This window comes from Mus musculus, chromosome 13 (genome assembly GCF_000001635.26).
Source record: "Mus musculus strain C57BL/6J chromosome 13, GRCm38.p6 C57BL/6J".
Classification (NCBI taxonomy): domain Eukaryota; kingdom Metazoa; phylum Chordata; class Mammalia; order Rodentia; family Muridae; genus Mus; species Mus musculus.
This window is the reverse complement of record NC_000079.6, coordinates 74,111,321-74,131,539: the sequence shown is the minus strand read 5'-3', so window position 1 is coordinate 74,131,539 and position 20,219 is coordinate 74,111,321. Positions and strand designations below refer to the sequence as shown.

The following is a 20,219-nucleotide window of genomic DNA, read 5'->3' as shown; positions in this document are numbered from 1 at the left end:
ACTGCCTCCACTCTGTAACGGCTCCCAGGCTCCACTGGGAACATAGCAGCCTCTCTGAGGATACAGAGCATGGCAGGAACAGAGAGATTAGGTAAACAGTAAGGTCCAAGGTTAGCTGCCATATGCAGAGAAGGCATGCTGTCTGATCCTATATCTAGCCCAGTCAGGCCTGACTGTGGAGTCTCTTATGACCCTAGACATCATGGATGTCATGACTTGTCACCATGACTGCGGTGTACTCTCTATAACACACGTTTTCCTCCATTGCAAGGCATCTTTTTTCCATGTACCTTATTACACTCTACCAGATGCCACTCCCAAAGCAGCCACAAATGCATCTCCACAGTATTCATGTGTGTGCATTCTAAGAGGGCTGGGTCCAAGGGCCACCCTAGCAACTCTAGGGGTGAGACAATGGCAGAGAGGTTCCCTTCAGCTACTCTATAATGTTGATGGCGATGGTGCTAGCTTACACCTATCCTTGTTCCCAGGAGAATGTGAATTTATTTTTAAAAGTTTTTCATGCAATGTATTTTGATCATTTTCTTTACCCTCCCTCAACTCCCCAAGATCTTACCTACCACTCAACTCCATGTTCTTTCTCTCTCTCTCTCTCTCAAAAAAAAAACATCAACCAAACAACAACAAAAATATGGTGTCCATTTGTGTTAGCCAACTACTCTTAACCATGAGGCCTGTCCTAGAGTGTAGTTGGTATAACCTGGTCACTCCACGGACACAACTAATTTTCTGTCTCCAAGCAGCTATCACTTGCGAATAGCTTCTCTGTTAGGTTGGGACTTTGTGCTCACTTCCTCTTCTCCACGCTGGAATTCTGTCTGGCTTGAACTTGTACAGGTCTGTGCATTCTGTCACAGGTCATATGTTCGTCAACCCTGCTGTGTCTGGAAAACACTGTTTTCTTGAAGTCACCCACCACCTCTGCATACTCTTCTGCATAAATCCCTGAACCTGGAGGGGAACGGTGTGAGAAAGGCATTCCAATTAGGGCTGAATACTCCAAAGCACAATGATGATGAATTCTTAAACATCTCACAATTGAAGCCTACGAAATGGCTCCATGGGTAAAAGTACTGCTCACATAAACCCGGTGACTTGAGTTTGATTCCTTGAACACACACTGGAAAGGAACTGACTTCTGAAAATTGTGCTTCTATCTCCACAGATGTGCTGTGGTATGTGCACATGTACCCAGGCCCTGAACACACAAAAACAGACATGTACTCAAGGGCACGCACGCACATGCACACGCGCGCACACACACACATACACAGAGGGGGAATTTGAATTTTAAAAGGTAACTTTCCAGTAGTTGCTGTCAGGATCCCATGCTATGGGACTGTGTTATAAACAGCCAAACACAGCTTTGTGACTTGCACAGACTGCCCTGCTGGCAAAAGGCCATTTGTTCTCTGACCCTTCCTTTGGTAGAACACCAGGGGCTAGTCTGTCCTCACAGTGAGCACTCAAGACATTGAATGACCCCAGAACCAGCACAATTTGGGAGATACTGTGCCCTCGGGAACAGACTAGGCTCAAAGCCCATCTGTTCTTTGTGAATAACCACATTTACCTTCAGATCTCAAAGAACAGAATTAAAGATAGAAAGATGGGCTGGCAAGATGGCTAGGCAAATAAAGATGCCTGCTGCTAAGCCTGAGAACCTGGAAGGAAAGAACCAACTCCTGAAAGTTGTTCTCTGTGACAACACATACATTCATGCACATATACTTTTAAAAGAACAAAATATTTTCATTAGATTTATTTGTTCAGTGTGTGTGTGTGTGTGTGTGTGTACTAGGACATTCATGTAGAGGTCTAAAGATAACTTGCAGGAATCAGTTCTTCCACCATGTGGGAGCCTTTTCACTCCACCTCACTCCACCTCACTCCACTCCACCTCCACTCAGGCGATCAGTCTTCTTAAAAAATTGGGCTAGTGAGTGGGTAAAGATGCTTGCTGCCAAGCCTAATGACCCAAGTTCAACCCCCAGGACCCACATAGTGGAAGAAAAGAACTGACCCCTACAAGTTGTTCTCTGACCACCACAAATATTCCTTAACATATATATATGTGTGTGTGTGTGTGTGTGTGTGTGTGTGTGTGTGTCTGTGTGTGTATATATGTACACACGATGTCCAGCTTGGGAATGGTGTTTCTATCTATGTGTGGTTTTCAAGGCATTTTTTTTGTTTATTGTCTGCCATTATATGCTGTAACCCTCTCAGACACCAGGTACCTTGTAAGAACCTCATCTGCTGCACCCATTCCTTTCTTTCTTTCTTTTTGATTTTTTATTAGATATTTTCTTAATTTACATTTCAAATGCTATCCCGAAAGTTCCCTATACCCTCCCCTCCCCCACCCTGCTCCCCTACCCACCCACTCCCACTTCTTGGCCCTGGCGTTCCCCTGTACTGGGGTATATAAAGTTTGCAAGACCAAGGGGCCTCTCTTCCCAGTGATGGCTGACTAGGCCATCTTCTGCTACATATGCAGCTAGAGACACGAGCTCTGGGGGTTTTGGTTAGTTCATATTGTTGTTCCTCTTAAAGGGTCTGTACCCATTTCTTAACACCTCTCCACAGAGAGATGCAGATGCTGGCTCATGTTCTGTGAAGAGCTTGTCCCTGTACAGTTAAACCAGGCTGCCATGAGTGCTTTTTAGATGCTGCAACATATACAGGTAGGAACCAGGAGTCTCCCAGCCCAGTCGTGAAAGGAACTTCATTGATGTGTATTTCTAGCAGCCTTGGAATGCAGTGTCTCCTTGGATAACATACCATTCATCTTCATATGTCCCTCCCTGTAGTCCTGGAATCTTTCTCCCAGGCCAGTATTTCCCTCAGGATTTCTAATTTTAGAGGTTGGAATCATCTCCATGGACTGACCTGGACAGGGGAACCACTGGTCTCCTAAGTGAGATGAAAAGATGGGGCCCCGAGATAGCGCTACCTGGGCAAAGTATGCTTACACACTTCTCTAGCAGAGTCTAGGTGTGGAAACAAGAAGATGAGCAGTCTGCGTATGCACAAGTAAAATCACCCAGGTGGTGATTCTTATATTCACACAGGTGGTGTGCGCGCGCACACACACACACACACACACACACACACACACACTTCCTAAGAGGGCTCTGGACTCCTAGATCCACATTTCATTGGCTCATCCACATCTACTGCTATCTTTTTATACATTTCCTCCCAACTTTCCCAGTCTTCCTTGTATGACTGAAATAAGCTACATAGCTTGCACCTTGCAGTGAGGGCTCCCCAAGCTCCAGGTTTCTCACTTTCAAAAGGAGCCATTATGCTCACTTCACTGTATCTCCTCCTCAGGCAGCTTCAACAAAGTTGGAGGCTCAGGAGGCCCAGAGAGGACTTAGGAGAAAGACTTATCTGATGCTAACTTCTGTGTGCTCAGGTTGAGGGACACAAAGCAACCCCAGAACAGTAGGATAGCTGCTATGGGTCCACATCCCCTGAACGAACCTGCCTCAAATCTAAGAATGAAGCCCTCAGCAACTCCATTTCTTAAAAATAAATAAATAAATAAATAAATAAATAAATAAATAAATAAATAAAAAAGAAAGAAAGAAAAAGTCCATTAAAAACGGGCTTTTTAAGTGTCCCATTTCGCTAGGGAAACTCTTCCGCAGCAGAGAACTCAAATCTAACTGGACTTTGGCACACCATCTCAGCAGGTGGTAAATCCAGCTGGTTTCCTGGCTTGCCTGGGAGGGGAGAGCAGCGGAACGGACCGCTCCACCTCACTGGAGTCTTCCCTCTTCAGGGAGAGCTTGAAAATCTGTCCTGAAAATGATGCTGGTTTTTGTCTTGATCTAGGGATAGCTCCTGGACCTGAACTGATGGCTCACACAAAATCTTTAAGATATATGTCTAGGGACAAGAGCCTGGCCGGTGCTCCTAACCATCTCCTTCCCTGGGACCGAGTGTTCTTCAGGAGTCCCCAGACAAAGTCCATACCATTTACCCAACAGTGAGCCTCCTCCATCCGTCCCTGGCTATACCCTCTCCAAGCAATGATGCAGTCCCAATGATCCCGGTTCAGATATTTCTAGAATTTACCCACATCTGTCCCCACTTCTTGGATCTCTAGGGCTTAAGCTGGTGTCTGATTCCCTTTAAAGCTCTGCTTATTGTGTCCAAGATGTGTTACACCCTCAGCGTTCCTAGTAGCTCTCCAGCCCCTCAGACTGAACTCTGTCCCCTGTAGCCAGCAATCTGAGGGCTCTCCTTCAGATAAAAGATCCTTCTTAGAGAAATGACACTCAGTGATAGATAGACATGGACAATAGGAGCAACCAGCTTGAAGCAAAGGCCAATCAGTGTACACAAGCCTGACAGACTTCACCTGTCCAGCTACTAGGCTGACACTCAGATGTCAAACCCACAGTACTCTAAGCTTATGGGAGCACCTTTTGCCTGCCACGCCTGAAACTGTGTTGTCATGCACAGGAAACTGAGTGACAGTTTGGGGAAGAATTTGACTAAGTACTTAGGAATCTCTTCCTTGAACTCAGGACCAGAGGGGTGCTTAAGGTAGGAAGCCACTAGGTTTACAACATGACATTAACTCATCCACGTGTATACATATCTGTGTATACAACCAGCTATTCACACCCAACCTTACATGCATTCACTCCCTGCAGAAGCCTTGGTAGGTACAGACAGGTCAGCCACCAGATACGTAATAAGAACTGAACATGAAACTTACATGAGTCAAAGGAGCTTGGAGGGAGGGAAGGTATCCTCAAGGGCTGGGGTAGCCTTGCGATTTCTAAGCTGGAAAAAGGTGGGGTAGTAGGAAGCTGGGTGTGAAAGAATAAGACTGCAGTTGGCATCCAGCTCAGAGCCATGAGATACTCACTGACAGCCCTCCCCTTATTCCCTCTTGTCCCTCACTAATGACATTCCACCATCCTGGCCACTGACTCCAAGTCCATGACTCCCCAAGGTAAGAGGCTAAATTAGGAAGAGCTAGCGAGTGTCCTAAACTCACCAGCACCTTCCCATTCATATTCCTGGCTAGAGGCCGGAGAAAAGCAAAGCCCAGAGAAGAGCAGAAGGAGAGGGGAGCTGAGAGGAGAGGTGGGACTAGGGGGTACAAGGGACAGCAGAGTAGGGTGAAGCTTAAGCTGGCAGCTGGGCCTGCTTAGTTCTTAACAGTAGTAAGGTACACGGGAGAGTGGACAGGGACTCCCAGCTGCCCACATTGATTAGAGAAGCCACACCCACCTCAGCTTCAGAAGGGGATGTGGGGTGCTATTCAGCCTTAGCACTGACAGGCGGCACCCTAAAACATGGTGCCCTGAGCCCTAACAGCCATGGTACCGTGATCTCAAGGACAGCTGCCACAGAGAAGGTTAAAAAGCCTTTCGCTCAGGGAAGCTCCAAGCCCTGGGGCTGGGTGGAGAAAGAACAGCTGAGCGGATCCTAACCTTACCAGGCTCATTCAAACACACAGAGGACCCATGGGAGACTCAGGACACACAAATCCATGGGAACCATAACTTTAAAGCACCCCAAACTCAAGACACTTGTTCCCAAAGAAACCAAAAGCAGAGTTCCAGCACATGACAGCCTGTAGGGATAGCTCAGAATCCCACAGCCATGGCATGACATGAAGCCACCTGAATGGTTAGGTTATCAGGATTCAGAGGTGCACTGTAGCAGCCTGACTGATGAGCAGTCTGTAGAGGGCTTGCAGGGTGCTTGTGCCTCACAGTGACGTTGTCCAGGACAAGAGCCCTAGAAGACCTAATAGTTCTTTCTAGCAAGCAGCAGAAGCAAAGGGGTGGCACAGTCACCTGTGCAAAGCCGGGCATGGTGGCGCATGCCTTTAACCCCAGCACTTGGGAGGCAGAGGCAGGCAGATTTCTGAGTTCGAGGCCAGCCTGGTCTACAAAGTGAGTTCCAGGACAGCCAGGGCTACAGAGAAACCCTGTCTCGAAAAAACCAAAACATACAAGCAAACAGTCACCTGTGCAAACAGGCAGGGTTAGTCAGGACTCATTCCTGCAATGCTATGGCGCTTCCTAACCTTCACTCTCTCTCCTCAGGATGCGTCAGCTTCAACCGCTGCATGAGTTTACAGCTCAAGCTGTCCAGGGGCAGCTCCCCAAAATAAGACTTTATACCTCTAGTGACTCCTAGTGGATTCTACAGACTCCCCTCAGCCACATGAGCTCTGCCCCATGACCTGCTCCTAGACTCCTCTCCCTCCCCCTCTCTCCTTTTCCCTTCTCCTCCCTCCCTCTCCCCCTCTCTCTGCATTTACCTCTCTGACCAGTATAGCTCCACACTGTTCTGTTCTGATCTGAGAGGCTCCTGATTTCCTTACTGACAGGGCTCAGCTAGGGGTTGGTCACTGTTACTGCCTGGCTCACCTTCACCAAGCACCTCTGGAGGGCCTGCAGGACATCATTTTTTGTCCCCTATAATTGACCTCCTCCCCTACTCTCCCAGTCTCCTTCACCAGTCCCAAGTTCCCTCTCTGGATTTAGACAGAAGGTCTGGGTCCTGTGCCTGTTAAGCTCAAGAACTGTGAAATTGGATCTGTGCTCCAGAGGCACCACTGCTCCCAGCACAGTACCAAGAACCCAAAAGCTGTGTGCTAATAACCCTGCTATGTATGGGCTCTTCCCCCAAGTAAGTCTGGGCAGCCTCCTCACCTCCCTGAAGCCCAGAAGCTCTGATTGTTCTCCCCACAGCCTCTCTGGTCTTACTCTGTCTTGCAGCCAAAGCAGTGGTCTGAGAGGTCAGTTGTGACTGAGGCCCACCCTCTACACAACTTCAACAAGGACCAAAGTCCTCCAAGGCCTGCAGATGAATTTGTTTAGTCTTCCCCTAGCATTGCCTTGGCCTCTCCCAGTCTCTTTTCATTCTCTCTTTAGACTTTCCATAAGCTCCCCTTATCTCCCCTCTCCCTCCCCCGGTCTCTTCTAGTCTCCCTTCAACTCTTCCACCAACTCCCCTGGCATTCCTTCAGACTCCTGCCCAGCTTTCCCTATCCCCAACAACTTCCCACTGTATGCTCCTGAAGCTGCCTGGATCCACCCTAGGTGGCGTCTTAGTGGATACTAGGTGGACCTAGCCACCTAGGTCCACTTAGTGCTTCCTGTGCTCTGATGTAGGCCCTTATAGCCTATTACTTACCCAGCCTTGAGTCCCAACATTGTAGCTGCAGGCTAGGGACTCCCAAATAGTGTTGGGGACAGAGAAGGGAAGCACCTCACCCACCTAGACTGGATCCTGCCCTTCCACCACAGACAGTCAGACCTTTCCAGCCTACCACCTCTGTCCTTAGACAGGCACCCTGGCCTTGACATCTCTGCCTTCCTCAGTTCCCAACTGCAATAATCACATCACCTGTGTTCCAGGATCCATGTCTTATTTCCTAGCTGGGTTAAAACTGGCTGAAAAAAGTATGACCTCCTAATCATAAGGATGGGCTGGGAGTTAAAAAATAATCAGAAGAAAACATGAATTCCATCAGCATAAGACCTTCCCATCCTCTCCTGGAAGGCAGTTCCTGTACAACTTGAGGATGAAGTAGTGTGGACAGTCCTAAACATTTTTAAAGTACTCAGGGGTTTAATGAGTGAGAACCATGTCCTTTTATGGGAGCCGTGGAGATGTTAGGTATACTACCCAAATTTGCACACACATCAGCTATGTGCCCACAGAGCTATTCGTGAGAGTCTGTGATGGGGCATATGAGGCTGATTGTACAGGGAGGGAGTCTGAGAGGGGTCTGCAGAACAGACCAAGGTAAGAGGATCTGAGTAAACCCAGAGTTCACAGCTGAGGGAAGAGCTGTAAGGTAAAGGCTGGGTACCAGAGTCTCTGCCACCAAGAGAGTGGTTCTTAAAGCCAGCCAGGGTAGAGCTGAACCTGCCGATTGCTTCTCTACCTTTCCGTTTCTATAGTGAGCATTTGGGGAAGATAATGGGTTCCTGGTGTGGTCGGATTAGAGTAAATCCGCTTCAAGAGCTAACACCGGTGAAGATTTGATGCAGCTCCTTATTGTTGGGGCTGAACGGAGTGGAACTGAGCAACAGCGACACTGGTCCTTGAAGGAGAGGGTCTTGTGAACAGATAGAGTCTGAAGGGTGGGAAGGTGTCTGTTGTGATGCCTGAAGCAGATATACTTGAAGATCTCCTGGATAAGGGACCCCAGTGCCAGACTCTTCGCTGAACATGCTGGTAACGTGCAGTACAGTGCATGGAGTGGACCAACAAGGGCCAACCCCTGTAGGTTTAAGCAGGAAAGGATGTTGGGGAACAAAGCAGGGATCGACTGGGAGTATTTGGATCAGTGAGAGCCAGACTCAGCCAGGAAGTTTTGGGAACCGGGAAGGATCATCTCTATACTTTCTAGAAGTTGGGAATGGGGTTGAGTTGAATAATAGGGAATATCTGGGCCCACCAAAAATATTTAAGTCAGAGAGGCCCTTCTGCAGAGTTGCCTGTCCACTGGTGATCCTCTTGACTAATATTGGAGAGAGTTGCTGCTGACTCTGGTGGCCAGGCCTTCTTGGGGCAAGTTCATGGCCCCTGGAGACCTGCAGAGCTATAACCCTAAGGAATCAGGCTTCCCCAGAGTCAGTGTGCTGGCCCAGCCCCAAGCATAGCAGATAGACCTGGCTACTGCTGAGCTGAAATACTAAACTCCAAATCTGTAGTCCAAGGGTACAGAGGGAAGCTCCCAGATAAAACAGAAGGCACACACTCACTTCATAGACTAGAATGCTGCAGTCCATGGACAAGCAGTTGAACCCGGTGAAAGGGCGACCTTGGAACCTCCCTGGCCCTTTCTGAACACGCTGTGTGAAAAAGTCAGTACCATCTAGTTACAGCAACACACAGCACAAACCTTACTGAAAAACGCAGTCAGATAGCAGATGCAAGGAGAGCCTAGTGCCAGATCCACGGGTTAAATGAATGGGAAGAGGAGGCAGCAAGAAATAAATAATAAAAAAAAAAAAAAAAAAAAAAAAAAAAAGCCTTCCCTAACCAGGCACTGTGAGTCTGAGCTCTGTTAACCTTATTCCCTTCACAGCTTTCCCTCCCCTGTCCTGCTAAAGAGGCGTGCTCCCTCCTGGATCTTGGAAGGAAGGAAGGCCTCTTCTGCTTCTTCTATTCCATAACCTTAAAGGAAACGGGCAGGCTAGGAACCTCTGTATCTGTTCTTGCTCTCCCTTGAATAAGGGTCTAACGAATTCCACAGGGACCACATCCTTACCACCACCACAAAGATCGTCTTCAACTTTTTAAGAGGTCTGACCTTCCTCTCACCTTGCCAGGAGCTCCTTCAATCCCGCTTCCCGTTCCACTGAGCCAGCTGAGAGGAGAATCATCTCCCCTCCAGACAAGGGGTCACGAGTTTCTCTGGATTAAGTAATAGTTATTTATTTATTTATTTATTTATTTATTTATTTATTTAACGGCTCCGGACCCAGAGTCCACTCCAGTGCCACGTACAAGTCAGTTCTCTCAGTGCAATACGAAGTCCCAAGGTACCAAGTAGGGTAGCATCTAGAGAAGCATTTGGATAGAACGGGGCCACGAGCATGAGATTGTGGGGGCAGCGCCTGCCCTGTGGGACCGCTGAATTAGCTGGTACACTTCTCAGACTAACAGTGCACCGTGCTCTTGCTGAATGTGCCTCTGCCCCAGAAAGGGATAGAAAATGCAAAGGCAAAGGCAGGTGGTATAGATTTTAAGAGCATGGCTAAGGCTCAGTCATAGGATACTTATGATCCACAAAACCTGGGCCGCTTACCGATTTTGGCCAAGCTGGCCACGAGGATCCAGAGCGCAATGATGTATGGATCCTGGACGTGGTGCCATTTGAAGGTGACCACCTGGAAGCTCCCATCACTGCTCGGTTCCTCCTCAGCCCCCCTCGCGCCTTGCAGGCTGGTCAGCGCCAGGGCCAGCAGCAGCTTCCACCCTGGTCCCAGAGCCCGGTGCCACATCGCTGCTGCTCAGCTCCGGGAGCCAACACGCATACCTTGGTGAGTACCTGCTGCGCTCTCCGTCGCAGCCCTCTGCGCGAGCCCGGAGCTGGCAGCAGTCAGGTCCCCAGGCCCGCCCGGGTGGCCTTTAATCCCGCTGCCTCCTCCCGCGCCAGGGCGGGGCCTTCCCGCCCCCGCTGCGCACACGTGAACGCAAACAGTCCTGCTGCGTTAGAAGCACTCCCGCCTGCCCTGCTCACGCCCGGGCTCTCTGGGTGCTGTGGGCTCCTAAGCCAGCAGCTAGAACCTGTGGATTCGAGGCCGCTCCTCCCCAAGGTCGAGTGACATCTAGCCCACTGGCAGTCGCTTCCTTCCCAGCGGAGCGCAGTGCGAGGTCCGGCATACCATTGTCGATTCTACCCGTTAAATTGGACCTGCTTCTCCTGCCTTGGCCACTTCAGCAACCGGATGGTTTTGCTAGTTGCGGGGTACGCTGCACCCCGTTATATACACTCAGCAAGTCCCCTTTTTATTGAGAACCTGGAGTCCACATCTAAGTAAATTGGGACAGTCAAGAAAGACAGAAAATTAAGGGGACATAGGACAGGAAGAAGCTTCTCATTCCAGAGTAGTCTCAATCCTCTGGCCAAGTGAGAGTCAAGAATTCCATCACAATTAAAAATTGCTATGAACTTTGCATATATACAGTATTCTTTGTGTGTGTGTATTTTTTAAATTTTTTATTAGATATTTTCGTCATTCACATTTCAAATGCTATCCCCCAAATTCCCTATATCCTCCCCCTGCCCTGCTCCCCTACCCACTCACTCCCACTTCTTGGCCCTGGTGTTCCCCTGTACTGGGGCATATAAAGTTTGCTAGACCAAGGGGCCTCTCTTCCCAATGATGGCCGACTAGACCATCTGCTACATATGCAGCTAGAGACACGAGCTCTGGGGGTACTGGTTAGTTCATATTGTTGTTCCACCTATAGGGTTGCAGACCCCTTCAGCTCTTGAGTACTTTCTCTAGCGTCTCCATTGGGGGCCCTGTGATCCATCCAATAGCTGACTGTGAGCATCCACTTCTGTGTTTGCCAGGCATTGGCAAAGCCTCACGGGAGACAGCTATATCAGGGTCCTTTCAGCAAAATCTTGCTGGTGTATGCAATAGTGTCTGTGTTTGGTGGCTGATTAAGGGATGGACCCCTGGGTGACAGTAATCTTTTATATGGAAATATTTTTTTAAAAAAATTTAAATGGCAGCGAACCACGCTTAATGCCTAAGCATATGTGACTTTAATCTCTTTCCCAAATAAAAGCCTGTAGTTTTCTGGGAATCTCACAAATAAACTTTGTTTACAAGAAAACAAAACCAAAAAATTATCATAGCCAGTGTGGTGCTGCATGGCTGTAATATTTGGGAAAGGAAGGGAGGAATTCAAAGCAAGCTTTGGCTGGGTAGCAAATTTAAGGCCAGTTTAGGATACATAAGACCCTGGCTCAAACAAACACAACACAAAGTCACGTCTTAGCCCTTGCAGTCTTTGTGATCCATGGTTTTACCTTATCAGCTACACTCCTCCTTAGTATACCCTAGAACTCAACCTACCATCTCATTTAGGAAAGAAAAAAAAACAAAACAAAACCTTAGCAGCCCTTTAAGATGTAATTTCAGAAGTCACCACTAAAACTGTATACATGGCCACTGTAAAAACACTTCTACCTTCCAAACTTACCTTTCAGCCACGACCCCTGGCAGCTCCTCTTCCAACCACTTAAGCCTTGGAAACCCCTAACTAGACACCCTCCAGATGCCCCTTTTGGACCTCCCATTGGGATACCCAGAGAATAGATCCAGTCCCTCTTCAGACCATAGTCCCTTGCTGATGCACCCTTCCCCTACATGCCCAGGTGGGCAATATCTCGCTCTGAGGCTTCCGGACACCCCTCCCCATGCTCACCACCTAGTCTGCCTAAGATCTTGCTCTAATGTCTAGTGTTGATACTGAGATCCTGACTCTTTGCCAGCTCTGCTCCTCAGCTTAGCTCGCTCATCAGCTACTGGACTGTATATCCTTGGGCTGTCCTGTATGGAATGTCTACTTTGTAAGGGAGGGGCTGTTGCAGTCACATGGCTGACCACCCCCCCCCCCCCCAGGACTTGGAGTAGTGTCTGCTCCACAGTAACATGTATGAAATACAGAACGAGTGACAGGAGACTGATTGGACAAGTGACTGGTGGTTGACTCAGGACAGGCAGGGTTACCTCCTGGCATCTAAGCCCAGAGGTGAGAACTCTCAGGAGGAAGTACTAGACCGAGTAGCTTTATTTTCATCTCGCTGTCTTATGTTGATGGGTGTTGGCTTGCATGGGAGGATGGTAGAGCTGGGTGGTTGAGTGATGAGTGTTGGGGCAGAGGATGGGTGGTTGAACTGAGCCAATCACAGGACCTGGCACAGAACAGAGCATCGTAACTCTTTAATTGGCCATCAGGTTTGCAATCTTGGTGCTTACTTGGGCATCTTGTATGGTGAGTTGCTGGGATTGCTGCCAGTTTATATGGTCAAACTGAACCTGCTCTTTCCAGTCCCAAAGGAAGGCTAGAAGAATGAGAACCGTCTTATTCCTAGTTTAGATGCTCCTGGGAAAAGCCTCAGGTGGGGGGCATACTTTTAGATGCTGCCCTTGTATTCCACAGGAAGGCCAAATCCCATGGCAATAGTGTACTCATGATGTCCGGTGACCCTCCAAAGATTTTATCTATACCTGCCTAACCTGAGGGCCTACAGCCAGGAGTCCACACAATTTAAACGAAGCTGAACAGCATCACAACACACAAATAAGGACCCACAATGACCACTGGTACCATCCTTGGCCATTAACCCGATGTGCCACTCGCCACCACAAGCCACCTAAGGCAATGGAAAGCATGTCTAATGTCGTGAGAGGAAGCCCTTACACTGTCACATGTAAGAGCGAGGTGCCCTCATAACCCACTGCTCACTGCTCAGGTGAGAGCTTGGCCGGGAGGCAGGGGTTGTGGGCACTTGAGAATGAAGGTGAGCATGCCCCTGGGCTTACTAGAAGGCTCCAGCAATGACTGCTCCTACACTCTGGTGACTGAGAACAGTGAAACAGTGGTCATGCACACAAACCATAGCAGAAGCTGTCATGATAGCTATGTGAAGTTGTGTCTCATCAGTGGACTGGGGCCGGGGCACAGGCAGCTCTCCTAGCCTGTTTCTCTTCTGGTTTTAGAAAGCCTGGGCCATCCCCCAGAGCAAGGCACTCACATCTAGAAAACTGTATGAACAGTGACACCTGCGGTGATTGGATAATTGCTGACAACCTCCTCCCTCAGCCTGGCATGTGTAGCCTTCCTGACATCTAGACTTGGAGTTGGAGGGCCCATGATTAAACCAGAAGCTCAAAGATGCTGAGAAGCAGTCCAAAATGAGCTAATGAACCCATGAGCGCCTGACCTTTAAAATTAAGGAGACAAAAGTGGAAAATACCTAGTTTGACACATTACCTTCTGATTATGATCATTTGCGTCATTTGTGAAAGCTTGTGCATAATGTGGCGAATGGTTGCAAATCTGTTTGTTGACAATACATGAAAGACAAAACACTACTTTTCAGCCTAAATTCGAAAAGTTTGAGTTCTTTTTAAACATTGCTCAGGGGTTGCCACCAGCTCTGCTTGGGGAGGAAGGGTTCATTACAGAGCTGCTCCGGCTTGCTTTCTTGGGCTGTGAACTGAAGGTGCCTACTGGGTACCAAGCACTTAGAGTTAGAAGAGATCCACCTGGGACCTCTTCCAGGAACCAAAGCCAAAATCACCACTCAAGGCAGAGCTATTGTTACTTTTTGGGGGAGTGGGTGTTGATAGTATACAATTGCAAATTTCATTTCTCAAAAAAAGAAAAAAAGAACATCATGCTTTTATGTTTGCCTGTTAGTACCTTTGACACTCGCTGGTCAAGCCTGGGCCTTTGCCCAGCCTGGAACTTACATGAGAGTCACTCTGATCTCTCAACCTGTATGCTGCTCCAGCCTGTACTAGCTAGGCCTGGGTCTCACCCTATACAGCAGATGGGCAGGGCACTATCACAGGGGTGTGTGCTATGGCTCTGGATCCTGGGAAACCTTGGAGCTGATCAGGCTAGGCACATCTGACTCTAACACAGCAGCGGCAGAGCTACTACAGGGCAACAGAGTGTTTGTTGTGTTACCAGTTCCGGATGGCTCTCAGTGGGCGGAGCTGAGGCCAGAGGCTGCTCTGGCTCTACTGCATTGCATTCTGAAGTGGGTTACAGGCAGTAGGCTGTGAGGCCTCAGGACCACAACTTTCTCAGCTCCTAGCCCTGCACTGCTCTTCCTGTCTTCATCTTCCATTTGTCACCTGTCACTCACCTACTCCCACTCCATGAGGGTGCATCTCTCCTAGGAAGTCTCCTAGTTCTTGATCACCTCCGAGGGGTTTTTGGCTATTCCTTGCTAGATCCAGTTCCCAGAGGGATTGGGCCACACTTGGTGCCCCACTACAAAGACTATTATTATATACTCCCTCTTTTTCCTCATGGCCCCTGGACTGGGTCTCATATTCAGAGAGACCCTCCCACAGATTCTGCAAAAGCCCCGTGGTGCAGCCAAGACTCTGAGGGCCTTATAGAAAATGATCACATGGGCCTGGAATTCCTATTTCCTAAGCTGAACTCAAGTGTCAGGGTGTCCAACTGTCCCAAGGCAAACCATTATGGGAAAGAACTGGGCTAAAATATTCTGTAGACTGAACTGAGACACAAAGTCACCAAACTGCTTTCAGTAGATTGGAAAAAAAAAAAAAACCAATAAGCTGTGGCCAAGCTGGGCAGGCTGGCAGGACAATTTGCAAACTGTAAAACAAAAATAATTCATCTAACCTCACAACTGGAAGATGAACTGATGATTCCAAGCAGCAGAGGAAGCAGGAGAGCAGGGGACATAGAAGTTCCCTCCAGCCCTTTATGTTTCCTGGTATCTCAGCTCAACGTCCTACTCTGAAAACTGCACATTGAGAATAAAGAAGGGAATACACCAAATTCTGAGCAACTCTCAGGCACATCACCTTCATGCAGGCACAATTTTCCCTGTATGTAGACCCAATACCCCATAGTAGGATCATAGGGTCTATGACCTAGTAACCGCAGCTTAGGCTTGGTTGGTATGGGCACACTGAGGTTTACAGAAGGCCAAACGTCCACCTTCAGCCATCTGGGTTGGCTCTCTTCTCTGCACTGCCATATGCTTGTTCACACAGAACATGGAGGGAAGTGATGTCCCTCGGGTCACACACTTGGGCGATCATCCAAACATTCTCCTCTGACTCCCTTCTGGGTCCCTCAGGATCTTTGGAGTGTATCCAACCAGATGCAGGACAATCTTGCAGGCTGGGCTTCTGCATCAACTTCATTCCACAGGTCATGCTCTTGGTCCTTTTCTTGTATTTCCCTGTGGAGGGGGTCCCTGAAGACTTAGCAGCTCTTTCAACTGTAGGCTTGGCTGAGACCCAGCACCACCTTGTGGTCTTCAGAGTTGCTAGAAACACCTGTAATCAAGTGTAGCTGGTGGGAACAAACTGAAGACAAACAGCCCTGGTGTCTCAGGGGAAGGGGTATCAAGGGATACAGAATGCCCCACCTCTCTGCATTTCCTATTCTATTCTGTAAAATAAGGGGTCCTTAACTACAATGTCTGCCTGGGGGTTACCATTAAATACCACACTGTGCGTGGTGTTGCATGCTTATTACCAGACTGTGTGGTGTGGATGCTTAGCTTTCTGTCTTAGTGGCTCTCAGACAGTCTGAGAGGCCCAGCACTTGGTCACTACTACAAGCCAAGCCTTTCTACTCTGGATTGTTTCCATAAATGGAGCACCCATTCAACCAATCTTAGCTTAATTCATATGTACAACTCTAACCCTCCTGGAGAAGATCTAAGACCTATCCTTGGCTCCTCTTTGGCCTTCCATTTTGAACTAGAAAGGAAGAGCAATCTCCAGGTATTTATGAAAGAAGCGTTCTCTGGACTTGGCTAGGCTCAGATCCCATGTGTCTTGGACAAGACTTGATTTTATCCACAAGCCTCATGGTGTCTGTGTTTCATATGTGTGAGCAGCAGCATGTAGACCCAGAGGCCTTCTCTGCATTGTATTGAAGATCCCTGACAACATAACCACGACCCATAGCAGGCAGTGTCAGCCCACCACCTGGAGCAGGAAAGACATGCCGCTTCCCTATCAGTCAAGAAGGCTTCAGAGAAGGGAGCAGTTCAGGGTGCTGGACAATGGCCAGGTCCCCTTGGGCATGAAAAGTGCAGCTGTCCCAGCTGTCAAGGCTCCCTGCCTTGTCTAGAGATCAATGGTCTTAAGCCCTGAAAAGCCAGATGACAATAGGCCCAGCAGAGGAAGGCTGCTGGACTTTGTCTGTGTCTGATATGGTGTATGCTGAAGGATTTAGGATGGCACTGTCCCAGGAGCACTGTGCTCGTGAAGAGATCCCATCCTCTGGTCCCTGCAAGGAACCCTGGCTGTTGGGATGTGCTCTATTTATAGCAAGCAGACACCGCTTTATTTGCAGAAATACTCCTTGTAGACTTTCTTAAGAACACAGGGAATTTCCCTGGTGAATGATACTTTTGTTCATAGGAACAAGTCCAGAAATCCCAATAGCATGCTGTAAAAGTGGTCATGCATTTGTCACCAGTGGCATTCTTGAGTACAAGCAGAGGCTAAAGTCTGTCACCAGGCTTCCACATCACACTGTGTTGCAAATCCACAGGGAACCAGGGGTTAAAGTGAGTCCTATTTAGACCATGGCCCTGGGTACCAGGGAGACTTGTTGGAGTGTAAGGTGAGATGTGCCCACTCCCAGGAGCAGGGTGGACCCCATTTCTCTATCAGAAGCTCAGGTAGGGGCTGACTATAATGCCTGTTGCTTTCACCACCCCTGTTTTGCTTTCAGTGTATGTTGATCTTCATTGGTGGGAACCACCACAGCAAAATGAAGAGTCAGTTGGATAGCTACCAATCCTTAAGCAATCAAAGTAGGAAGGAATCTGGCCACACACCTGGGCTTGACGGGCCTCTGAGTACTGGGAAAGGAATTGGGGCCTTTTACAAACAGTCTCTGATCTAGGTCTGCACTACAAAAACCTAACAGAGAACAGCAGACAAAGGGTCTCAGGGGGAAACCCCAGGCCTGTGTTCCTGGCCACTACTGTCAAGGCTCTGTCCACATGGAAGAGAAAAGTTATCACCTAAACCAAAAATAGTTCTGGACCCTGAGAGTAGGGCAGCATCAAAGTTGCTCAGCAGAGGGTGGAAATTTCTCAGAGAGGAATGTCTGCATTTGTGGAAGGATAGGGAATTCCTAGTCAGAGGCCAGAACACAACTCATTTGCACACATTAGCCTTTCAGATTGGAATGTCACTCATGCCAGACCCTGGTAGCACAGAATAGTTTCTGGGGCAGGACTCCATGTCCTAGCACGTGAGGGTCCCTTGGCTCCTTCCGACCCCACAGATTCTTCCATTAAATCCATCATCCCATTCAGGCACTATAGACGTGGGACTCCACATACTAGCCCAACTCAAGCAGAGAAAGGAGAGGAATGCCAACTGAGCCAATCATTCCAGGGGACAGCAAGTGGGCTGCCAGCCAGCCAACCTTCCCTGGGAACCCTGTGGGATGTGCACAGCCCAGGCTAGAGCTGGCCCTTCCCGAGGCCCTGCTTTGCCCAAGTCCCTTGTTCATTCTCCTCCAGGAGGGGACTTATTCCATAACGAGTGCAACTCTGCAGCCCCACCCAGACCCACCTGAGACCTCGCAGGAGGAGCTCAGCCATACTCTCACCCCAAGAGGGTACAGGCTGTACTGGACCAGCCCTGGCTGGGCTTAGGTCAATTGGGTTATAAAGGAGACATGGTCGTACTGGGCATAAACCCTGACTTCTTCCCAGAACCAGGAGTTGTGGGTTTATGGAGTGTAATCCCAAGGGAGGATTAGGTTGCCAGCAGCATCTGAGTCACCATTTAGTGGCCCTGGAGAGGGTGTGGGAGCCTCTCCTCACCTGGGCAGCCCACCTGTGTGAGGGGAGCCTGGACAAGATCTGCCAGGCTAGACATCATTCAGAACTGCACCCCCGGCCCCCAGCAGCTCAAACTGAGGGTAGAGAGGTACCAGTGACCAGATTTGAAGTCTTTCTGCCAGGAACACCAGCTGTGAGTTTATATTTCAGGAATAATATTTTCAAAGATCAATCTCACACTTCCGCTATTTCAGCTTGTGAAAACAAAGGTGTTTTCCTTGGACATGGGTGTGGGGTATGTTCCCCTCCCTGAGTTGTGACCTTTTGGCAGGTTTAGATGCGAGCTGACACATCGCTCCTACCCTAGCCATACTGCCCTAGTGTCAGTGGCTCAACATGTGCTGCGTGGATTCTGGTTCCCAGCTGGATTGAGGTATGGGGCACTCTAGTTCAGCAGCACCTCCCTGAGAGGGATGTCTCTCAGGGTTCTCTTAGGCATCTCTCTGCATGCACACAGCCTGGGTGTCCTGACTGTGCAAGAGATAAGGGACTGCTGGGAAAGAATGTGCCCTCCTTGAGCTGAACACCCACTAGTGCTCCCTGCTTCCCACAGCACTGGCTACTGTGGGCCCCTGTAGTAGGCCACGTGGATGGCCCTTTGTGCTTGTCTGCACATGAATGCACTCATTGTTCTGTCTCTGAGTTTCCCTATTTAGAGACTGGTATTATACACACAGAAATACAACAACAGCCTCTAGTTGGCACCCCGTTATGTACCCTCACCTGGGTTTCATTTGATACCCCTGGGAAACATGAAGGCAAGCTGGCCCGGTATTCACGTTGTACTCCTAATCCCATTTTAAAGCCAGGAAGCTGAAGGCTGAGTAGCTGGCCTCGGGACATGGGGTCCCAGAGCTAGTGCTTTGTATCCGCCCAGCCCTGATACCCACCCTCTGCTGATGTCTGTCTTGGGTATTCTCACTAAGAGTCAGGGATTCTGCCCATGCCAAAGGCCAGTGGAACCTGACATGTGGAAGAACAACAAGATTTTAGTAACCTACTCTAGGAAAAAGTCAAGAGTCCAGGCTCAGTGAAATATTGGTAAATGTGTGAGTCCTATAAGGGTGTTCCACGGGTACAAAGGCTGTTTGAAATGAATCCAGACAAACCACCTTCCAGGTGCATGATTCATATAGAGCTTGGCTAGTACAACACACTCACCCTGGTAGACAAGGGATGGCAAGCTATTAGAAAAGTTAATGGCAAGGGCAATGAATTAATTTACTCTAATAGCACTGATGGCAATGTTCTGCTAGTCAGTCATTGGTTGGTCACAGACTGGTGATTTGAGTAAGAGTGGCTCCCATAGGCTCATATAATTGAATGCTTAATAGCCAGGGAGTGACAAAATTTGAAAGGATTAGAAGGATTAGGTCGTGTGGCTTTGTTGAAGGAAGTGCATCACTGGAGTTATGCTTTGCGGTTGCAAAAGCCCATGTCAAACCCAGAGTCACTTTTTCTGCCTATGGGTCAGTATGTAACACTCAGCTACTGCTCCAGCACCATGCATGCCAGCATGTTCCCTGCCATGATGATAATGGATTAAACTTCTGAAACTGTAAGCAAGCCCCAATTAAGTGCTTTCTCGCCTAATACTTGCTGTGGTCATGGTGCCTCTTCACATAATTAGAACACTGACTAGGACAAAAGTTAGTACCAGGGAGTGGTATATTGCTGTGATTGGCCTGCCCATGCTTCTGTTTGGAGGAATATAGGAGACTTTAGGGCTTTGGACTAGAAAAAATGGTTGAATGCTTTAAGCGGGGCTTTAATAGACCATTCTAATAGGAGGATAAAAACTAGTAAGGCTAAGAGTGATGTAAATTATAACAGCCCAGCCCCAGAGGTTTCAGAGGGAAAAATATTAATAAGTGCCCTAAAATGATTCTCATAATGTTTTGACAAAGAATGTGGCTGGTTTTGCCCTTCATAAAAATCTTCCTGAAAATAAATTGAAGAGTTTGGATTAATGGCATTGGCAGAGAAGATTTCAAGAAAGCCTAGTAATGACACTATTGTGTAGTTATTAGTAAACCATTCTTATGCAGATCTATAATAGAAAGAAGCAAGCTGAGCAAAGAGA

General features: G+C 48.5%; 1 protein-coding gene and 1 long non-coding RNA gene across 4 annotated transcripts in view; both read right to left on the bottom strand.

Moving 5' to 3' along the window:
• The window catches only part of Slc9a3 (solute carrier family 9 (sodium/hydrogen exchanger), member 3), an 83,188-nt gene that overhangs the window by 37,903 nt on the left and 25,066 nt on the right, over positions 1 to 20,219 (bottom strand). Inside the window, exon 1 of one of the 3 annotated variants that reach the window (XM_006517022.4) lies at positions 9,830 to 10,173. The exons of 1 other annotated variant lie outside the window; for it this stretch is intronic. In XM_006517022.4, the coding sequence (XP_006517085.1) occupies positions 9,830 to 10,025 (196 nt within the window). In that variant the 5' untranslated portion in view covers positions 10,026 to 10,173. Of the gene's footprint in view, positions 1 to 9,829; positions 10,174 to 20,219 lie in introns of those variants that run through there. One more of the 3 variants, NM_001081060.2, reaches the window with a different exon arrangement.
• Gm41003 lies at positions 277 to 9,439 on the bottom strand. Its single transcript, XR_873672.1, has 3 exons — positions 9,343 to 9,439; positions 4,760 to 4,853; positions 277 to 972 (listed from the first exon to the last, which is right to left on the bottom strand). It is a non-coding gene; the product is annotated as a predicted gene, 41003 (long non-coding RNA).